At 31.3% G+C, this 22,279-nt stretch overlaps 1 protein-coding gene across 1 annotated transcript in view; it reads left to right on the top strand.

The window, feature by feature from the left end:
* C15 (homeobox protein C15) overlaps positions 1-12,548 on the top strand; it is a 35,992-nt gene extending 23,444 nt beyond the window's left edge. Inside the window, exon 3 of the mRNA XM_085203351.1 lies at positions 11,429-12,548. Coding sequence (XP_085059477.1) covers positions 11,429-11,717 — 289 coding nt within the window. The 3' untranslated portion in view covers positions 11,718-12,548. The remainder of the gene's footprint in view (positions 1-11,428) is intronic.
* Positions 12,549-22,279: the final 9,731 nt, after the last annotated feature.

Raw genomic sequence — 22,279 nt, 5'->3', positions numbered from 1 at the left:
AAATGTCACTGTATATAGATAAGGCCGCAAATGAAATATTTAATCTATGACAAACGGGTTTCTTTATCTGTACTTAATGAGACTTAATATTTGAGTAGGATTTGGATTTTTATATCGGTATAGTGATTTTTTTGGCTATAAGTGTATGTGTCAGTCATATTTGGTTATTTTTTTAGTATTTTGTAGTTTATTTATTAATAACTAGCTTTTATTTAGAGTTCTGTCTGTTCATAATATTAGTAATCAAGAATTGTGTACGACATATGCCACGTTCTAAGGATCCGACGTAACGCGGACCGTAGGTTAGTACGTATATATAAACCTCATGGTTTATAATATAAAAAAAAAGACGTAATAAGATATAGTCAAAACTTTTCTCGATAACTGTACTATCCAACACAATTTTTTTTTTCAATTCGAACTCTTACTTCCAGAGGTTAGAACGTTCAACAAAACAAACCTTTTAACTTATGCAAGATATTAGTATAGTGCAGACGTAGGATTTAGTATTTCTTAGCACTTAGTACTAAAAATATAAGAGTCATGAGATAAAAATAGCCAATCATCTCTTAAAACATACAGATTTCGTAATATCAACAAGTTATTTAATTATTTGACCTTCAAAGGTGTAAAATAGGATTATAAAATTAATAATTAAGTTTTAATTTAAGATTAAATAATATGTAAATAATTATAAAATTTATGAATATTCATATAATAAATTAACTATCAACTAAACTTACTAATTAATAAAAAACCTAACCTAGTGTTAAGACACTCCGTTTTCCATTTTCCGCTGAATTTTGGAGGCATTGCATGTTAAGTGGCGGAAAATAACGCCGCAATCTGCCTGTACACCAAAGCGAAGAAATATAGATTTAAATATATTTTCTAATATTTCATTTCCTCGAGTGGATATCGAACTCACAACCTATTGCGTTTACACGCGCACTCGTGCGCCTGCGCCACGAGTGGCCTCCCAAATAAAATTATAGCACAAAAAATTTTATATTACCAACATTGTTTTTTCAGTAATAAATGACATACGATAAAGAATCGTTCAAACACGAATATCATTTCAACATTAAAAGAGATTTACGACTACTCTAATACCGAGATAAGGGAATGCTTTAAAATTGTTCGAAATCATAACTTTACTGCGGATGCCATTGATTTATATTGGTGATAGGAGCGTAGGCCGTGTGACATAGCTTGTATTACTTGTATGTAAATGGTCGCTTGTTCGATTTTTTTATTTTATTTACATTTCTTTTTTTTATTAGGCGAATATAAGTTTGAGTTTGAGAAATGTTTACAGTTATTATATAGATAGATAGATAGAATAGTGGGGAACGTAAGTGTTTAATGGAAAATGGAGTGCCTTAACACTTGATTTTTCTCCGTCTGCCCTGCTATGTGAGGAGTACAGGATGAAACTTTTTTTTTGTTAATAATAAAATTAAACTTACAAAATTGGTGTTTTTACTGTTTACTTAAATATCACAAAAAAACCTATTCAGCAAAGTTTAAAAATTTTCGGTTTACGGTTTGCTCAGTCAGTCAGTCAGTCAATCACCTTACAATTTTAATTATATAGATAAATATTATAATGAAAAACATAAGATTTAATCTTGTATTAAAAGCGTCAGAGCATTTGTGTATAAACAAAATATGTAAAATAAAAAAAAATCTTAATTAATTAATTCAATTAGGCATCGCTAAGCAATTAACATTTTAATTTGGCTAACATTATGCAAATCGGCGTACACTTCAAAGATCCTTAAAGAAGAAAATTGTAAACAACATCTTGTTATATGTCACATAAATCAGGCGGTAACAAGTAGAACTGACGAGCTGGTTTGCTTCAAATTCAAATTAAAACACTATTAAGAAACAAAATCCATATAAAAATACGAACTAACTTAATGTTAAGTGTTCTGCATTTTCGTACACTAATAACTTTGGAAGAAAATTAACTAAAGTAAAAAAAAATCCTGAAAAATACAGCAGTACTTTAGACTTTAGATCACTGTAAATTTTGCCATTAAAGATGATTGAGGAGCAACATCTCATATGAGGATTTAACTGAAAAGAATTGAAGAATAGAAAGCGATCAGAACTTTTATTACTATCATGTGTCAATCAGTGCGCCATATGTAAAGTAGAGTTTTCTTCATGACAGCTCTCCACTCTACCACAGGGACGAAAACGTAGGTAAAAGCTTAGTGCCAAACACCAAAAGCTCCTTAAATAAGAAAATCCTTGTAACCAATATCTAGTTATACGTATCACATGAACCAGGCGGTAACAGTATGGGGTTTGAATATTATATGAGGAACACAACTCGGCAGTTAGATGATCAATTATTTAAGGGTAAAAGAATGTACGCTCTTTTACATTGTACCCACTTTTATTGCTTCCACTCTTGAGGTTATTTTATGCGACTACGTGAGTTTAGTTGTTGGTTTTAGCTTGTGTTTTGGTGAGTGTTAAAGTGTTTGTTTTTTTGATTATTTACTTATTTTTATATAGTTTTTTTTCTTTTTTGTTATTATAATTATAATAAGTTCTGACTTAACTAAAAATTATCCATATAAAATTTATTCGATTATTCCGTAGTAATGTATGTGTGAGATATAATAAGCTTAGGCTCTTATTTATAAACCGCTCTCAACTCTCAGATTGATCTTGAGAGCGCTCTTGAGACGGCACTTATAAGGTAGGCTAGGCCAGGACTAAGGTTTTGATGTGATGCGTAATACATTACATATTTTTTTTATTTAGACTAAAAAAAACGTATATACCACAAACAACAGCTAAACCTTCTCATAAACAACTATTTTACGACCGAACCTTATTCAGGTTTTCCTTATCAATTTACACATTCTAAAAGCCAATCTATATAACAGGAACAAATCGAATTGCGTACACCTAACACGTAATGTAGGGGGCGTTTATTTATTTACCATCCCTGCTTCATTTCTTCTGGTAATTCTTTGCTTTGCAAGTGAATATTAAACTCGAATTAGGGGACGCTCTCGTTTTAGCAAAATCAACCTAAATCCAAGTCAATATGATTGAAATTGAAATGAATCAACAGTTTCACTTATTTCATCAAGATGTTTGGTAAATCTCGGAATTATCTACTGTCTATCCTCAATAATAAGAGCGAAAATCGTATTTATATAAAAAGAAATATACGTCATTCTGTTCATACGCCGTTCCAGATGTCTTTTGGATAATTGCTACTTGTAGGTTGTCTCCTGAATTACAAAACAAATCCTTTAGTGATTGACGTCGATGTCGGGAGGTAGAAGGTACGCTCGTTAATTTTTATAGCACGTCGTTTGTATCGCTCGTGCTCGTGAAGGTGAAGGAAGAAAGAGGGAAACCGACTAATCTCATTGTCTTCCCTCTGAGGGTAGTTTTGTATTTTTGATAGTATGTAATATACATATATGCTATTATATAAACAGTGGCTGTAAATAAACAATGTTGTTATAAGGGTTCTTTAAATGTAATATTTTATTATATACATTTAATCATGGTAGGAAAGGGAGGAGAAATACATTTTTTTTTTATAAAAGCTATATATATTTGTAAAAAACTTAGACAAATTATATAAAATATTAAAAAATCACTATTAATTGCTTAAAAATGTTATCAACAGTTTGAAACAAGAAAAACGACATAAAAGTAAACTGTCTATGTACATATATTAGTTACATTGAAAATGACTTTAAACTCTCTTAGAGATTCTTGAGAGTAATAATAAATTCATATACATCTATTATGCACGGTGTTTTTACGATAGTCCCCCGGCCAAGTTTAAAACGTTTCCCGGATTCATTTTATGCTTTTTGACTTTTGATAGCTGTGTTGCTATGTTTATTAATAATAATTACTTTTTTCTATTTTTAATGGGGTAAAGATATAAAAACTTGTAAAACTGAAGAGGTTAAAGTATTTCTAATAGACTTTATTATTAGCATTGATAAAGAGGACCCGGTGACAGAATCCAACGTCAAAAGAAAAATACGGTTTTGAGTTCCGTCACTCAACAGAAACTCTAAATTTTCTAAGGGCTCTCCATCTTTTCTGGTATATAGCGAATTAGCGTGAAACTGATATCTCTCCCCAATACTGTCTAAAATACTGGAGTATTTACCGTACTACCGACGGCATAATGTCAAAATGTGATAAGTAATTAATTTAAATCCTCGTTTTGAGTCACAATTAAGTAAAAATGAAAGAAAGTGTTGAGAAAAAGCGTAGAAATTAATAAAGCAGGTCTTAATTTGTTACGTAAATTTGTTTGAATTAACCGTTACGCTCCCACAGGGATGAAATGTTCAAGATGTATATTGTAATATTTATTACTAGAAGGGATGAAAACCTCTAAAACATTATATTAATGATAATTCCTATAGTAATAGTAACAAGTAATTATTTATTATAGAATTTTGTTTTTAACATTTGTAGCCCGTAACTCTCTTTTGCATAGACTATAAAAATATAAAAAATAGCCACGGCGTTTAATTTCGCCACTCAACACTCAATGTCTCTATAATTGGATGGTGAGTGGAGACCAAAATTTCCTAAGACTAGATTCTCCTGCTTGTCCACGTCCAAGCGGGAGAGCCAGAAGAAAAACAGTAAAGTGTGAACAGATTGTAGTGTTTTTCTTTTTTTTTTTCAACTGTTCCAGAAATAAAAAATCATCTTTGTCGAGTTATAAAATAATCAGACAGAAATTAGTAATTGCCAGCAGGCGCTTTTGGCTTGTTTTAAGCGAAGTTTCATTGTGCCTTATCTAATTAGAGGGATGCGGAAATTCCGCGTTTGAAATATCGATAAACTTTTCGTATGCTCTAAATTTTGTTGAGCTTTGAGCTTTTGAAACCCTCAGGTTACATATTTGCTTATAATTATATTTTATAATATAATTTGTTTTACGGTTTCAAGGCAATTAATATGATGTTCCTAGACAATAGAATCGAGTTCTTATACTAAATACGATTTGAGTATACGAGTATCCTCATCTTTGATATCTCGAGTGATCGATTTGTAACTTATAAACTTTGAAAATCGTAAGTTTTCCAATTTAAGTATGCAATAGATGTTGAAATTTATTATTTTAAATTCAACTTTGGCAATTTCCGTTTTAGTTTTCAAGATATTTTATAAAGAATCAGTTTATTGGTTTAATGTTTTAAAAGCACCGAGTGAAATTTATTTAATTCACAATTGAGACGTTCTTATTGACAATTAATTTTTACATATTATAACTACATATATGTACCTACATATAACAATCATTTGTATTTTTTTTGTAATAAATAATATTTTTATAGTACCTAACATTGGTTTATTTCACGCAGGTACAGATATTCAAAAAAGAAACGAAAATATACTTAATTAAAAATCAGTATTTCAGAGTTCTTTATCGAAAAATTGAAAAACACGCCTCAATTAGCTTAGTGACTAAAATAGAGTGACACGTCACACTAGCTCCATCTCTTCTCACTTATCGATACAACACCTTCCCTATTCCTCCATTAACCACCGTAATAAAGTTCCTTCGATAATCCACTTAGCTCTCAGCTCAATAATTCATTACAAACGCCGCCCATTTTAATTAACCACGTTTCTACTTGTTATATCACCCCTTTTGACGACCTAATATATAGGCAATTTACATTTAGTGCTCTATAGAATATATATGTATCAAAGTTTAATTATTATATGTTTTTGTTGTTTCAATAGGATGTACCCATTTCTTACAAAAATGGAATCGAAAAATTTATGAATATTTATTGCTGTTATGAAATAATTATATATAGTAATTTATTAGATATTGAAATGTATTAAGATTTAGTTTACTAATTCTCATATATCATATATAAATTCAATGTTAATCTTAGAATAATCACTAGTGATAATAACTTTAACTATGCTTCAGTTCTCCAAGAAATAACGTAACGAATAAAGTACTATCAGTAAACCGCATTCCAAGCAACTGATTTCAATTAGAAATTGTAGATATTTGTTTGTATAATATATTTTTGACGCTGTCGTTGCACAGCAGCACAGGGTCTGACCGAAATGAAAAGGTTATGGGTTCGATTGTCACTCGACTGAATTAATCATTTACAGTTCTTCGCTCTGCTCCTTATCATAGAGTGTACTTAACATTTGGGAACGGAGTTTCTTAACATTAGGTTCCCTCTACCTACCCTATTATATGCAAGATGCAGAGATAAATTGAACAAAATATATATTTGTATTTTGTATATAAATTTATAACTATTTATATTAGTTAGCTAGATATTTAATTAAAGTAAAAATTGAACACCTTAATCTTGCCTTAGAAGAGACAGAGGCTTTATAATACCGATTACGATAAAAGGTACCGATTTAATTGAGTCTCTTTAGGTCACAAAGCAACGTGCGATATCTTTGCAAGCCTAAAAGCTTTATTTATAATACATAATTCCACCAAAAACTCAGTTAACAAGCTTATTTCCAAATATTAAATCTCAAATTACTCTAGCAAAATATATTAATAGTAAAACTATTGCATTTTATCGTTGCATTTTGAACCTTTTTCCTATTGGAATAAGAACAAAGTATGTATATGCTAATGAATTGCGGAGACCACTCAGTAAGACGTACTATCTTAATTAGTGGAGATACATGGTATTATATGTACAGACCTTTTGAAATTACTAATGTAGGCGCTTAACTACGATAAGGATATCGGGGATATGAGTTTAGGAGTTATTATGTCTAATAGACGCAAGTAAGGCTTTGGCTCTAACATTTACATATGCCTACATAAATTTCTTATTTTACACGTATGCTTAATTTCTTAAAGACTATCGTTGGGTAGTAAAATAATTTGTGATTGTAAGTGCGATTGTCATGGGTTCGATATCCTCTACGACAAAATAAACTATTTCCGGCGTTAAGTTACGGCGCTTAACATGAAATGTCACGAATTCAAGTAGTTTTTTTTTTAAAGATAAAAAAAGAAAAACTGGAGACATTCTGATAGATTTATATAATGCTGGTCGTATGTCATAGTAGTTCAATTAGGATATGCCTTATGCCCGGACTTAGTGGATGTAGGTTCGATGCCAAAACGTGGAACCATTTATATTAATAACTAGCTGCACTCGTAAGATGACTCAAAAAAATGCCGAAACGATTACTGTGATGTCATATACCTATGGCAATGCAAATTACTATAGGAAGACAGGAAGGCATTCCTCCACAACAGACAGATATTAAATTGACTATGCAAAATAAAAAGAAGAACTAATCCAAATCAGAAGTTCTCTAGTTTAGCGCTTACAACCAAACAAAAGCTTTAAAAAACAGCTTTTAAACCTTCTTGCCCTTATACACATTCATCCATTTGGAGTAAAAGAGAAATTAATTACTCATTTCGTAAAATCGAAATAAAGTTCACGACACAATTTTAGCTTTAATATTAAACGAGACTTAAGTGTATTCACCCCTTTTAAGAGAAGGCAACGTGTTAAGCGTTGGTAAGTTACGGCTAAAAATATCGAACTTGTCATTTATGAAGGAGGTACTCGTATTGTACCTATGGTACTGTAAATTAGCTGTCGATTATTAATTATATTTATTCAAAGTATATAATAAATAATTATATACATAATATATCTATACTAATATAATAAAGCGGAAGAGTTTGTTTGTTTGTTTGTTTGTTTGAACGCTAAGATCTCTGGATCTACTGGATCGATTTACTTTGTTTTTGTTTTGTATGAAAACTGCATTCTTCAGAAGTGCTATAGGCTATATAATATTACATTACACATATATACTAATAAATTAAAATACTTTCTAATTTGACATGCAATTTATTCTGCCATGTTAATAACAACCGTCGTCGCTACGCGACCGCGTTCGTTACCGCGTCATTTTGATATTCATCCTTATGAAAATAAATATAATAGTCACTTTTAGCATTTAATCTAGATTGAAATTATATTTCTATAGAAATTATATTCTTATATTTCAAGCAGGCGTAGCCGCATCCGGGTCCGCTAGTTTATTGATATAATAGCGAGTCTAAATGTCACGAAGCTTAGTTTTTTTAGGCCAGTCGTTGCGCAGGTTGTGGGTTCGATTCCCACTCGAGGACATGAAATATTTAATATTTTCATTTCTTCGCTCTAGTGTCGAGTCAAAGTTTTTAGTGCAGCGTTGAGTTCGTTCACTCTACATGCAATGCCTTCAGAATTTGACGGAAAATGATGAGCGGAGTGTCGTAACACTAGACTTCTTCTACTTACCCTACTACATGCAAGATATAGCTTGAAGCTGAAAAGCCGAAAGAAAGCCGAATGCCGTAGTATCAAAATTCCATCTAATCAATATGAGATGTTGTATTAAAAGAATGAAATATATATTTTTCAACAAATATTTGTTAAGGTACCAATTTAATAGCAGTTTAGCACTAATAGACATTTCTGAGTGCGCCTCTTAGTAGTATCTAATTACAGTAAAATGATTTATTGCCTAACCGATTTGAGTCACTGTAATTTGTCTTGTGGTGCTACAGCTATTATCAGACAAGGTCGTGTGAACGTCTCTGTAGCTCATTAAAGTAAACCCTTACTAGGATAATTGTAGATTTTAGTTGTTTTATATAAAGTAATTTGTATATTAATATATTATATATATCACAATTAGTAAGTATAATACTAATTGTGAATTCGGATTCCTTTGTTTTCTAAAAGCAAACTTCATAATTTAGATTGTCAATTAAAAATATGTGAGTAGAACTTGGCGCTCGCTCAATTCTCTCTAGCTGTTCTACTAAGGATAAAGCAGGAAACTAAAAAGATCTTATTTTTTATATGTGTGATTTCTGTAAATAGTGTAATTATAACAGAATTCAATTAAATCTGACTTCAATTGTGTTATGTAATATTATATTTTTACTCAAAAGTGTCACACACTAAGAGAAAGAATATTATTCCTTTAAAAAACGTATTAACTTGAAACTAAAATTTGGACTCTCGTCTCTTAAAATACGTCTAAGTGTTCAGAATACTTGGACGATTTCCAAGAGACGAGACGTCTTCATATTTTGCAGTATAAAAAAATATCAGTAAATCTAAAATTGCTGGAATCTCGAAAAGAAATAATAAAAGAGTGATTATCACTGGATTCTTTTTACATACTTTCCAATATTAGAATGATTCGAACGATATTTTCCAATATTTTCTATAAGTAGGTATTATGAATTAGTTTTAGTAAATATCTACTTAAAATCTTACTATACTTAGCTAAAATATTCAAAGACCAAAATATATACTGTATTCTTGTTAAGGAAATACTCTTTATAACTCATAAATAATTCAAGGAACATTCTGCTAAAAGCGACCTCAGCTTTACAGTTTATAGCACAGATGCGCTTGACTCGGGATCAAGCTGTACCATAAATGTATATAAAGTGCTTGCGATAAATATGAAACTTAATTTTTACTTAGCATATTAAGTTGCTAAGTTAAACTTGGTTGAAATCAATAGGATAGCGTATGGTTGTGAGTTCGATTCCCATTCGGGGGAATGAATTATTGACGTTTCATCCCTTTGGTGGAACAAGTGAGGTGTTCAGTTGCATCATTCAACATACATTCTCTCAAATTCGGGTTCTTTTTACCTATTCTGCTATATTCGTCATAAAGCTAGAAGTAAAGAACTTGGTTCCAATTTTTATTGCAAAGTTGATTTGAGTTCGATCGAAGTGATAATTTACAATATAAATAAAGAAACTCTACTTTTAATACTTTAGCCAAAGGCACAATGGTGTGACTGTAACGCGACGGTTATCGCTTCGATCCCCACTCGAGGGAATGATTATAATTAATATTTTTATTTTTTCGCTCTGCCGTCCATACAAAAGCCCGGCGTTGAATTCCACCTCTTTCACGTTCCAATACATCCAATACAATGCCTCGTACTTTCAACACTAGGTTCCCTCTGCCTATCCTTCTGTATGCGGGATACAGCGTGAAGCTGATTTCTTCATTTTGATTTACATACTTTACTGTAATTTTCCCTACTATAATAGAAGAGTTAATTATATCGATTAACCACTAACTATATTATAACCAGTAACAATTTAATTGACAAATGAAACACTATCACTACCTCGTCTGTCCTTACCTACTAATTGACGTAAATCAGGTCGAAAAGCGCTTCTAAGCCTCATGTTTTATGTAAGCAGTTTAAGGGCGTTCAAAGTTTAATTGCCTGGTTAATATGTCTGCTTTTAGTCTTAGCTAAGTGATGTTTTGAAATGGAGAAAATAGAATTAGTTTTAGTTTTGATTGTAGAATGTTTTTTTTTAACTCTGCATCCCCCACTCCCCGCCAAATTTTGGCTGCTGTGGCTAAACTTAATGCCACAGTATGGCCTTGTCACAAGAGCGAGCAAATGAAAAAAAAATGGTAATTTATGACTCCAAGTGGCATTTGAAACTATAATAAAGGTTGCTTATAGTCACACGCTGAGCCACTGCGCCACGACGGTGTCAGAATGTTGGGATCCTCTATCCAACGCCGCGTTTTTTCTACCAAAGCGAGGAAATGAAAATAAATTTAATCGTTCTCCCGAACGGGAATCGAACCTACAAACATCGCGTTTTCAGTCAGATTTATTTTCACTATACCAAAATTTTCTAAGCTACAGTATACAAAAAAATATTGTAAATATACAATACAATACAATATCCTTTATTGCACAAAAACAACAAAATTTTACACAATTTATTTTATTAATTTATTAATAAAGGACCAAATATTTATTAATAAAGGACCAAATAATGTTTGGTCAAAAACAATGTAATATATTAAATGAAGTGCAATTACAGTTCTGTTTTCGCTTCGCTCATTAGTGGGCATCGGTTTGTACTAATGGTGGGATATATTATTCACGTTGATAGTTCCGAATGAATTATTCAAGTAATTATAGACTGGACAAAATGTATGTCAGTTTGGTTCAATTGTTTTTGATATTGATATTATAGGTACGTAATAAGCACACAGATATTATGTCATTTTTTATGTTGTTCCCAAGAAAATAGCTAATAAAAAGTTTAGCTTTAAATTTTAACAAAAAAAAATACTATTTTATTAACTATTAACTACAAAAGTGACCATTTTCTTAAACTTAATTTTTCCTGATCATATTTACTAGTGTTGGGTGAATGCGCAGAGATTTTTTTACATTTTTATAAATCAACAAAGGTCTGGCACCCACAGGCTCTTGGGATAGTAAATAAATAAAATAAAATTTCTAGGACATTTATAACATAAACAATAAACAACAATATCTATTTTATATTTATTTGTATATTAAAATAACATTTTTACTCTTGTTACAGACGACAAACAGCAGAAGAGAGAGAAGCAGAGCGTCAAGCCGCCAACCGTCTAATGCTATCTCTTCAAGCGGAAGCTCTCAGCAAAGGCTACATGCCAGATGCACCCACTGCACAACTATCAGCATTGCACTACCAACCACCGAATGCACCACAACCACAAGGCAACACAGCTTTAAGTGCATTACAGAATCTACAGCCTTGGGCTGGTAACCAAGGTTCCTTTATGAATGTTCCCCCCGGTTCAGCCCCACCACCACATCCGCCCCCTGTCGCGTCACCTATATGTTAAATTAAGTATTTTTTTGTGTAAAACTAAAATTGTAGGTAAAAGTAAATAAAAGCATAGATGATAAATATAAATGTACGTAAAACTTGATTTTTTTCCTCAAGTTTATAATAATATAATTAATTTGTTTTTCATTTTGTTGTGTTAATTAGGTCTTTACCCAATATTGTAATGAATGTATATCTTTTTCACATTTCTTAACCACATCCTGTTACACCATACGCTTTTTAATTGAGAAGTCCTATCTCTTACACCTGTGTCTTAGTTAATTAAGATATATCATTTAAGTTAGTTTTTTCTTATTAAAACTTTCATGTCTAGGAAATCACAGTTTGATTAAATAATTCTTCAAAACTATTAAAAATCATATTTTATAAATATTTATTACTAAATTATATGTGTTTATGGCACTCAATGATATCGCAATAATAATGTAAGGAGCATTTGTAATAATAAAATTAGAATTAATTAGACAATGAAACTGACACAAAAATCATAATGTCTAGTCTCACAAAATATTTTAAACAAATATTAATATCTCTATATCGAAATCTTGGATATTAACCAATAAAGAAATTGTAGAAGTAATTGTTGAAGTTTTTTATATTTAAACACACCCCACTGTACCGCTGCGTTACGAAGGCCTTTTAGAAGATGTACATTATTGGGAGCAAGTATAGAACCAATGAAGACAGCGGGAATCCGCTGGATTCAAAGGGCGCAGGACCGGACGGAGTGGCGAGAATTAGGGGAGGCCTATGTCCAGCAGTCGACGTTGAAAAGCTGATGGATGGATGGGCGGATAGAACCAATGACTTTTTTTTTCTGTGTGTCTGTGGTTTGTACACGCTTATCTCCGGAACGGCTCACCTGATTTTATTTTGATTGTGATCCTGATTGTATTTTTTCAAACTTCCTGAACATTTAGTGTTTGGTTAATTTAAAACGGTTCTTAAGTAAAAAGTTATATGAATATAAAGTATTTTGTTCGATAACATTGTTAAAATAACTATTTTCTTGAATTGACTGAAACATTAGTTTCCAATGTGTGGATGTTGTCTTTAAATTAATGATGTTATTAGTACACTAAAGTACTTCAGATTATTAGTAAACAAATAATTATTATGTTCAAGCGGGCGAAGCCGCAAGCAGATCGCTAGTTTATATAATAAAACACTTATTTAAGTATGTAAGTATATGTATTGATGTTTATGTACTATATAAAATCTAGTAGTAACTCTCGTAGCTGCATATGGGCAAAGTGGTACTTTCTTAAATTTTGTATATTAAAAAAAAGAAAAGCTCTGCGTCAACTGTAAAATTGAAAATATTGTTGAAACTTAGCTTATACCACTTTACTCTAATAGAAAAAAAATCATAAAAGTAACGTACTAAATTTAATTTATGTTTTTAGTTTTCGAAATACTCTTTCTAATTGTAAATAATTCAATCAGTATTAAATAGTAGTATATTATTTGTCATTTGTAACTTAAGTTTTTAGAAATAATAGTAACTTTTGTATATCTCCTGTAAATCTACTAACACTTAACGAAATATCTTAATGTACATACAAAGCAAGTCGTATATATTAAAATCTAAATAATAATTATAGATAATTTCATTTTAGTGATAAGTTACACTGTTGTTAAATTAATCGAAGTATCTATGGCACTAACAATAAAGAAAATTTTGTCGATCATTTCATATTGGTCGATCATTTATTTGTACTCATGCTTCGTTTAGCCAGATTTATCCCTACAGCTTCTTGATTACAGATTATATTTAATTATTTATAGAAAATGTTCATGTCGTTGTTCTGCTTGAGGAAACCCGGCGTTAAGACCCGGCGTTCTTTAGGATCCGCCCGATTTCCGGAAAAAGTGGACGAACTAAGAGTTGATGATATAAAATGATTCTACTGTAACAAAAAAAATGTAAATTAAAGATTATAAATGGTATAAGCACACAATTCACAATTTTCTGTTATATTTCTATTAATTACTTAATATCATTACTATATAAAATCAAAATCTTCCCCCTAAAATACAGGTTTGTTCCTAGCCTAGGGGGTATGGTACCACTTTATACTGTGTAACTTGTACAAGCCTCTCTCATGTAACGCTTTGTTGTTTATGTAGTTACTTTCTTTTGTGGAAATAAAGATTTTTATTATTATTATTATTTATTTTATTAAAATATTATATATATTTTGATTTTATATAGTAATTTTGTCATATATAGTAACTTAGATATCATAATTATGTCACAAACAATGTAAAATAATATCTACTAGATAATATGGCCGTAACTCTAAGTTAGTTTAAGTGATTTCTCCTCGCTTCTTTTTAATATAAAACATAGTATGTATGTATGTACTTGTAAATAATAAATTATAACGAAATTTGTATGTAGTGAAGGAAACTTGTTAAAAACTGTAAATACATTGTATCAGCGAGTTTTCATTAACCTGTACTGGCTCGACGCTAGACATTTTAATAAAATATGTATAATACAAAAATTGGTTTTTATTCTAATCTATATACATATACTATAGAAAGAGAATTTGTGCCACAAAGTTCATCCCGATAATCAGAATCCCAGTAGGTTGTGAGTACGGCGGACCTAAACGCCGTTTTTAGTCTGACATAGCTAGGAAAATTATAAAATAATAAAATAATTACTTTCAATTCATTAAACGATCATGTACTGTCAGTCACATGATATTATATAGAAACCTTATCCTGATACCTTTTCCTAATATAAAAATTGCTTGAAATATTTATAAATTAGGTAGTATTTTATGAAAAGGTGAATAATATTTATGTAAATAAATATAAACATATATTCCTTTTTTATTATTTATCGATATGGTAGAGCAAAGTATTTATGATGCTGGAGAAAGGTCACATAAAAAGCAGGAGGACCCTAGGGGACATGTATGAAGAGGTTCATCATAGTGGACGAGCCGAAAGAGATATAACGATAGCGTAGCGTTTAGCACTTTAACAAAAAATAACATAATTATATAATCTGTTTAACTTTAAAAAAAGATATAAACGTTTAAAAATAAATAATATCGTTTGGTTGAGACCCTCAACATGCAATATTCGTATTTGGGCAGTAGGTATACAATATAATTAGATTTGGTCTCCTTATCTCATACAGCAGACTAGCTTTAACCTACTTACTCAAATGGAAATAATCAAGAATTATGTTCAACACATGACACATGCCCAGGGGTACAAGCATGACTGTAGACTGGTAGGCTGTGGGTTCGATTTCCATTCGAGGAAATGAAATATTTAATATTTTCATTTTCATCGCTCTGATTACGAGGTCAAGCGCGGCGTTGACAAAAACATATATTATCAAAACTAAAATACTATAGATTGGTCATAAGAAAGAAACAACACATTGATCTTAATATTTATTTGAAATAGTACAAAGGCGAACTTATTGCTAAAAGCAATCTCTTCCAGGCAATCTTAGGCAAAGAAGATAATAATTAAAATGGGAAGGATATACAGCGTATATCCGGAAGCTGCTGGTTGCGGGGGGTGCAGGACCGGTCGTCATGGAAATCAACGAGGATGGCCTGATGATGATGACTAGGTACAAAGTAAATGGTTATAAGTACCTACTTCAATATCCTGGGAACATTGACACAGGTACCTGCATCTAAACGCGTATGTAGCCACAAGGAAGATATGAAATGAAATATCCACAGAAGAAATTGTATAGGTATTTAAATTGACCTACAGAAATAAAATACCCAAAATTGTATTTTTATAAAAAATCTACATAAGTATGACTTCCATATACACCATGTTATATTCCAATTATCGAATAAATTAATAGCAATTGTAAGTATTGAGTCACAATTCTAGTTTTATATATTATGCTATACAATATAGATATAACAATAAAAATACTTAAAGTAATTTCGACTTCCTATCCAACCACAAATTACACAAAAAATGAAATCAAGGAAAACAATTGTCAAACATTAACGAAATCGATTTGAGGTAAAAAAAAAACCTATTTCCGTCCGAAAACGGTCGATTTAGCGACAATTTAGTATCAATTACGGTTAAGACGTAATACAGTTTTAATATTTTTGGATATAGTCTGTAATGGCATAGATTATAAAATACGTGACTGTGGCGCTGTCATTAGGACGTTTTGGCTTTTTTTTTTTCTTTTTACTTTAGATTATAAAGGGATGGAAAGTTAAAGGATGATCGTTTTAGGATCGGTAAAAAAAATGTTTAAAAAAAAACGTTTGTATTTCATAATGTTTTCGTCATTTAGTAAAATGGGAAGTCACGTTTTTCTTATTTTCGTAGAAATTTTAGAGAAATCCTTTCTTAGTACAATATACCCTAAGTGTAGGTTGGCTACATGCCAAATTCTAACTTTCGAAGTTCAATAGTTTCATCTGTGCGTTTTCTGTCAGTCACTCATTAAGGAGAGACATATGTAGATTTTTTTAAGCTTTACGCTGAATCTCTTACATAGCAAAGTAGGCTGAGAGAACCTGGGAACCTACTGTTAAGGCACTCCGTTCTCATTAAGACACTTCCATTCCTCATTTTCCTCCGATTCCGCCGCGCCAAGCCCCGTTACCAGAGCAAGGAAATTAATTTATCAAATATTTTATTCCCTCAAATGATAATAGAACCCACAGCCATATTTAGAGTCATACGCTTGTGCCCCAGTGCCACTGAAAAAAATAAAATCAAGTTACGATATTTCAAATATTATTATTATATAGTTGTTATAAAAACAGATTCAATTTCAATAATTCTATCCAAGAAACAATTTATACTCGAAAAACAATATAATAAAATTAAGCAAAAGAATTTCTTAATAGATAAAATGATATATTTCAAATTTTTGTGTGTCACGCTGTGATCGCGTGACATTTGTCTAAATTAGTTCTCAAATAAGTCGAAGGGACACGGAATTGAACCTGAGACTGACGTTCGGTAATAACCGACTTGGCGTGAGGATAATCTTAGAGTATACTGCCGACTGATTAAATTGGTATCTTAATTTATATGGATCTTTCTCTGGTTGTTTCGTCGATTTATATGTTGTTACGTTTTGGATGTATGTTAGCAATGTAATATTTTATTTTGATAATTATTGGCGTTGATTACCGCCACTCAACAGATATTGTAAAAATATTTTGGACGGATAGAGAATAACGGAGAGTTTATCTCCGTATACCTTTCTAAATAGAAAGGTACAAATGTATCAAATCGAATATTTTTATTGTTAAATACCCAAAACTGAACAACTCTCCTATACTCTACTACAGTACAAGCGCACGAAACAAACAAGTTGACAGTAGGATTTTCGATAGCAATTTATTCGTCACGACACGACACGCCAATCATAGCTAGTTACTAAATCGAAGCAAATTAATGTCCCGTCTCACGATATAAATGTTTTCTTCAAATTATTGACATTTGATATTTGAACGTATATTATTGGAATATTATAATTGAAATTAAAGGGATAGCTCAAAAAACTAAAAAACAACTTTTTCTACACCAAATGCTAGTAAAGTTATAGAAGGAATTCTAAGCTATGAATTATATGAACCTAAAGTCGAGTGGTTACTCTACTATTCAGGTCCTGGTTTTATCATCAGACCAGCTCGATGTTGTTATATTATTGAATTGCCACTTAAGCTATGTAAAATTGGAAAGATTCATTGTCATATAATTATTAACAGTAAGACGAATTCAGTTTTTTAGATTTTAACAATTTCACACATAGCAGGGTAGGCAGAGGTAACATAGTGTTAAGACAATCTTTTCCTCACTTTTCCCAGTTACCAGAGCAAAGAAATGAAAATATTTAATATTTCAATTCCTCGATTTTCCTTCCATTGGGAGTCGAGGCTATCTATCACCCATGTGCTCCAGCGCCACGGCTGGCCAGAAACACATAGGTAGTTCTAACAGTCCCAGCAATTCACAAAGGAATTCAAAACATTAATATTATATCATATTGTACCTACATATATAATATACATAAGCTAAAAACAATTTGGCTCAGTAACTCAGTGGATACGAGTACTAGTATTATTTATTAGGAACGGTGAAAGCAATTAGCGCGTAAGTGAGACTGATTAGCGCCGCATCAAATATAATCCCGGCTGGCGAGCAATTTGAGGTTCGTGTAGAGCTAAGAGTGATTCAAATGGACCTCACCCTCTGCCTACCCTGGTGGGTGCGGGATACAGCGTGAAGCTGATTTATGTATTTGATTTTTGGTTTTTGTGCAGAATAATTATTATTATTATTAAGTAATATTGTAAATCAGTAATAAGCCAGTCGTGGCGCAGGGACCTAAGCGTGTGTATGTAAACGTGACAGGTTATAGGTTCAATTCCCACTCGAGGAAATGAATAATTATATTTTATATTTCTGGTGTCAAAGCAAAGCACGGCGTTGGCTTCCGCCACTCCACACGCAATGCCTTCAGAATTTAATATTAAAATTGGGAGCGCAGTGTTTTAACACTAGGTTCTCTCTGCCTATTCTTCTTTTTACAGGATACATCGTGAAGGTCACCGCCATATACTCTTAAGTACTCACGGCGTTACTCTAATATGTACTAGGATAAAGAAACTTCTACGTTCTCGGTACTTCCCCGAAAACACGTGAAAATATTTAGTAATATACCATTCTATCACATTTATAAGTCTATAGCAACTGAAACGAGGATCGTCGTTCAGTCGACTCATTACGGGACCGCAGTCGTATCAACTACGAAGCGTATAACACCTAACACTCAGCTTTATATGCTATGTATATGTTATAGTATATTCTATATGAGATTGTTTTATTATATATAGTTAATAAATTATTATTATTAGTATGTAATAATGTATTTAGTTATTATATTAATTTTAAAATATATGAAAAAGTAAAAATATGCCACTTTTATAAGGAAAAATGTAAATGAATACTTTTTAAAATTTTATTTATTGATATTACACATTTTTCTAAATACATGTTAGAATTATAATAGAGAAGCCTTATAAGCCTTAAAAAATGGGGAACACAGTGTTTTAACATTCCTTCTGTCAATGTGCGGGAAAAAGCGTGAACCTTTTTTTTTCACTAACATGTTAAAAACATTACAAAACTTAACAAATCCACACATACCTAACCCTAAAATAACTCAGACCAAATACTTAACGAACCTAAATTCCTACGGAAAAACGAAATGCTGCCGCGTTAATATTTAACAAGTTAAGTTTGAATGCTAAATCCACCCCCTATTATTTTCATCGCCCCTACTCGATAACGCTTTTATGTGTTCACTTGAATGAAAAAAAAAAATAAAAAAAATAAAGAGTAAATTTTAACTTTAAATTGACTTTGACGAATGACATGAGACTGTAGAGTGTAGAGTGTAGAGTAGACGCTGACCCTTGACCGTCTTGTACTCAAATATTCAGTACGTCAACACCTACGGGGGTTAACCTATATGGTGAGGTTTATTTACTTCGCTGGTTTATTTTCTGACTTTGCTTGTATTTTTTTAACAGCAAATAGAGATTTATGGTTTTTTTAAGACGGTATTTTAGCAAATAGACGTTTGTTATAAAATAAGCTTTTGATGATATTATTATAAGCATTAATTATATGGATTGTCTCAATAATTTGGCCATCGTGAGCAGAGGAGTAGCGCGTGACGTAAATGTGATGATTGTGGATTTGATTTTCACTAGAAGGGATGAAATATTTTTAAATCCTTGCTCTGGTAGAGAACTTGCGGTGTTAAGTTCCGCCACTCCACACAAATCAAAGAATGTTCTCTGTATTAGTGACGGAACTCAACACTGCAATATATTATATGATACAAAGTATTTCCTCTCATAGTAAATATTTAAACATAAATTTGGGCTTTTACAATACTCAGATAATATACGGAGATTACTTATTCATTCAATTTGACCCTTCACTCTGTAATTCACATAGAAATACAATATTTCTGTAATTCTCTCACTTGACCCCATAATAATCTTTGTATCTCGACATCTAATATTCGTGCGAATATGCAGTCATATAACCAGTATAAAATGACCTTCTGAGTTCATATAAATTTGTCAAATTTCTTGATAACAAAGGGGTCAAGTAAACTGGACGTTATTATAGTAACTTTATTCTCTAGAGAGAAATTACAAGTTTTTGGATATCGTCAAACTAAACTATGAGAAATACTCCCACGATACTTCAAAACTATTAGATATATGACTATAATGTACTTAAGCCTGTTTATAGCATAGATATGAAGTTTAAATTGAGTAAATGTATACAGAAAAGAGCCTATAATTTAAAAAAAAATATCAACTTCACGCTATATCAAATTGACAGCAGGGTTAAGATATTCCGTTCCCCACTTTCCGGCGAATTTTACGAGGCATTGCGTGTTGAGTGGCAGAACTAAACGCCCAGATCTTTTAAACCTAATCACAATTCCTTGCCCATTAAAAATATTATAACATTTTACATAAACATCGTTCCTAACCTAACACATAAATGCTATTAAGCTTAAACAAAAACAATATTAATCCACAGGCAAGCATAAGCTAATCCCATTAATAAAAATATCATTAGATTATCCAATCCCGAGCGTACCACATAACATGGTGGCAATTTTCACGTTTTATTAACTCATAAAGCCCTCCCATACAATACTATATGATACAATACAATATAATATAATACAATAACCGTTTTTGTAATTCCCTCGAAACAAGTGCGCCTTCATAAACTAACCGTCCCCCGCCTGCGCTTGGGGCCGGAGTAACCCCGAGAGATTACGCGCGTTAACTGACACGATATTGATTATATAAAAATTTCTAATATCAACTTTATCTGTTTATAAATACAGTATAATTTTCAGTGAGACAAATTAACATGATAGGCTTTTATAGAAATAAACCTTACTGTGCTTCAGTTTTTGGGCTTGTTAAAGAAATTTCAACTTAATGCTTATGAAATAGAATAGCAATTTAAGTAAAATTTTCTTGGATTTATAAGTCGTTTCGTAATTACAACCAAGGCGTGATTCCCATAATCTGCAAAGCGTTGCAGAAGTGAATTCTGCACTTGACTCAATGGATAACATCTTGTTCAGAAGAGATATAAATTAGAAGGGGTGATAGATCCCAACGCGACATTAACTTTATTGTTGTTTTCTCACGCTTGGTTAGAGGGCGGTGTGTTGGAAAATTATTTAATCATTTTTGCATTTATTGTAAATTGTTCATAAATATATTAAATTTTAAATGGTAATTGTTTATTATTTTTCACTGTGATTTCCATGTATATTGGGAAATCTTATCATTTTTAAAAACACACGCACATCTTATTAAAAACTGGTTGGAGTTTTACTTTTTTTGCTGTCTAGGTATATATATTTGACTTTGACTTCCATAACTGATATAGAACCGTTCACGCTTTGTCTTGTTACTAGAGCGAGGAAAGGAAAGAAGTTAATTCCCCCGAATGTAAATCGAACCCAGAATCGTTCCGTTCACAGTCAAATGCTATACCGCTGCGCCAAGATGCTGTATCATTTTTTATTTTCTTATATCTTTTCGCATTACATACCTACTTTAATTGTATGTACATTAAGAAATCTCACGCAATGAACACAACTTAGATCTTAGAACTACTAAGTAATACTTGAATGTATAAACTAAATAAACATTTTTTATTTCAAAATTGTTCGTGTTAAATATGGATATTACTTATTTCATAAAAATCGCGATAGCATGTTTTGTGGCTACGAGGGGATGATTTACGCGAGGCTCTCACCCTCAGGCTACCAGGTGCCACTCCTTATATTAAATTGACATGTTCAATAATCATAAAATATGATCAAGATTTATATAAATACTTAGGTATTTTAAATATTTAAAAAAAATGCAGTAGTAGGTTGTTATTGGAATATTTAAAAAAATATTTAGTATGTAAGCCCTTCGATATATAATAGATATAGGTAAGTGGAATCAATTAATTACAGTTGTCAATATATTATCTGCGTCTATGTTTTTTTTTTCATTTTATTTTACTGTTACTTCATATTAAATTCTTTTTATAAGCAACCTCTGCATTGATGTGATATATAAATTTTCTTTTGATTATAAATTCATGTATTTTAAAGTATATTTGCGAGGGTCCTTCATGGTTAGAAGACAAATAGATAAATAATTGAATTCGCGCCCCGCGCCCGGTACTTCAATGTGCCATACGACGATTATATCAGATGTGCATTTATGGGATAATTCGACCCCTCGTTTTTATTGTTATTCGCTGTATCTGATCTGTATGGTTATTGTAGGGTTGTCAGTTGGTAGTTTTAGAATATGTTGTTTTTTATATTGTAATTTTTGTTTATAAAATTATTGTCTATATTAATTCGCATTTATAAAATATATCATAGTAATAACTAGTTAATTTTATTTTTATAGGATTTCGTACATCTAAAGTAAAAAAATAGTCTTATTGAATCACTTTGTTACCCACGTGTCT

This window comes from Heliconius melpomene, chromosome 19 (assembly GCF_056956725.1).
Source record: "Heliconius melpomene rosina isolate 202511_hmr_F chromosome 19, ASM5695672v1, whole genome shotgun sequence".
NCBI classification, from domain to species: domain Eukaryota; kingdom Metazoa; phylum Arthropoda; class Insecta; order Lepidoptera; family Nymphalidae; genus Heliconius; species Heliconius melpomene.
The sequence above is the reverse complement of the archived record's forward strand: the minus strand, read 5'-3'. Positions and strand labels throughout refer to the sequence as shown.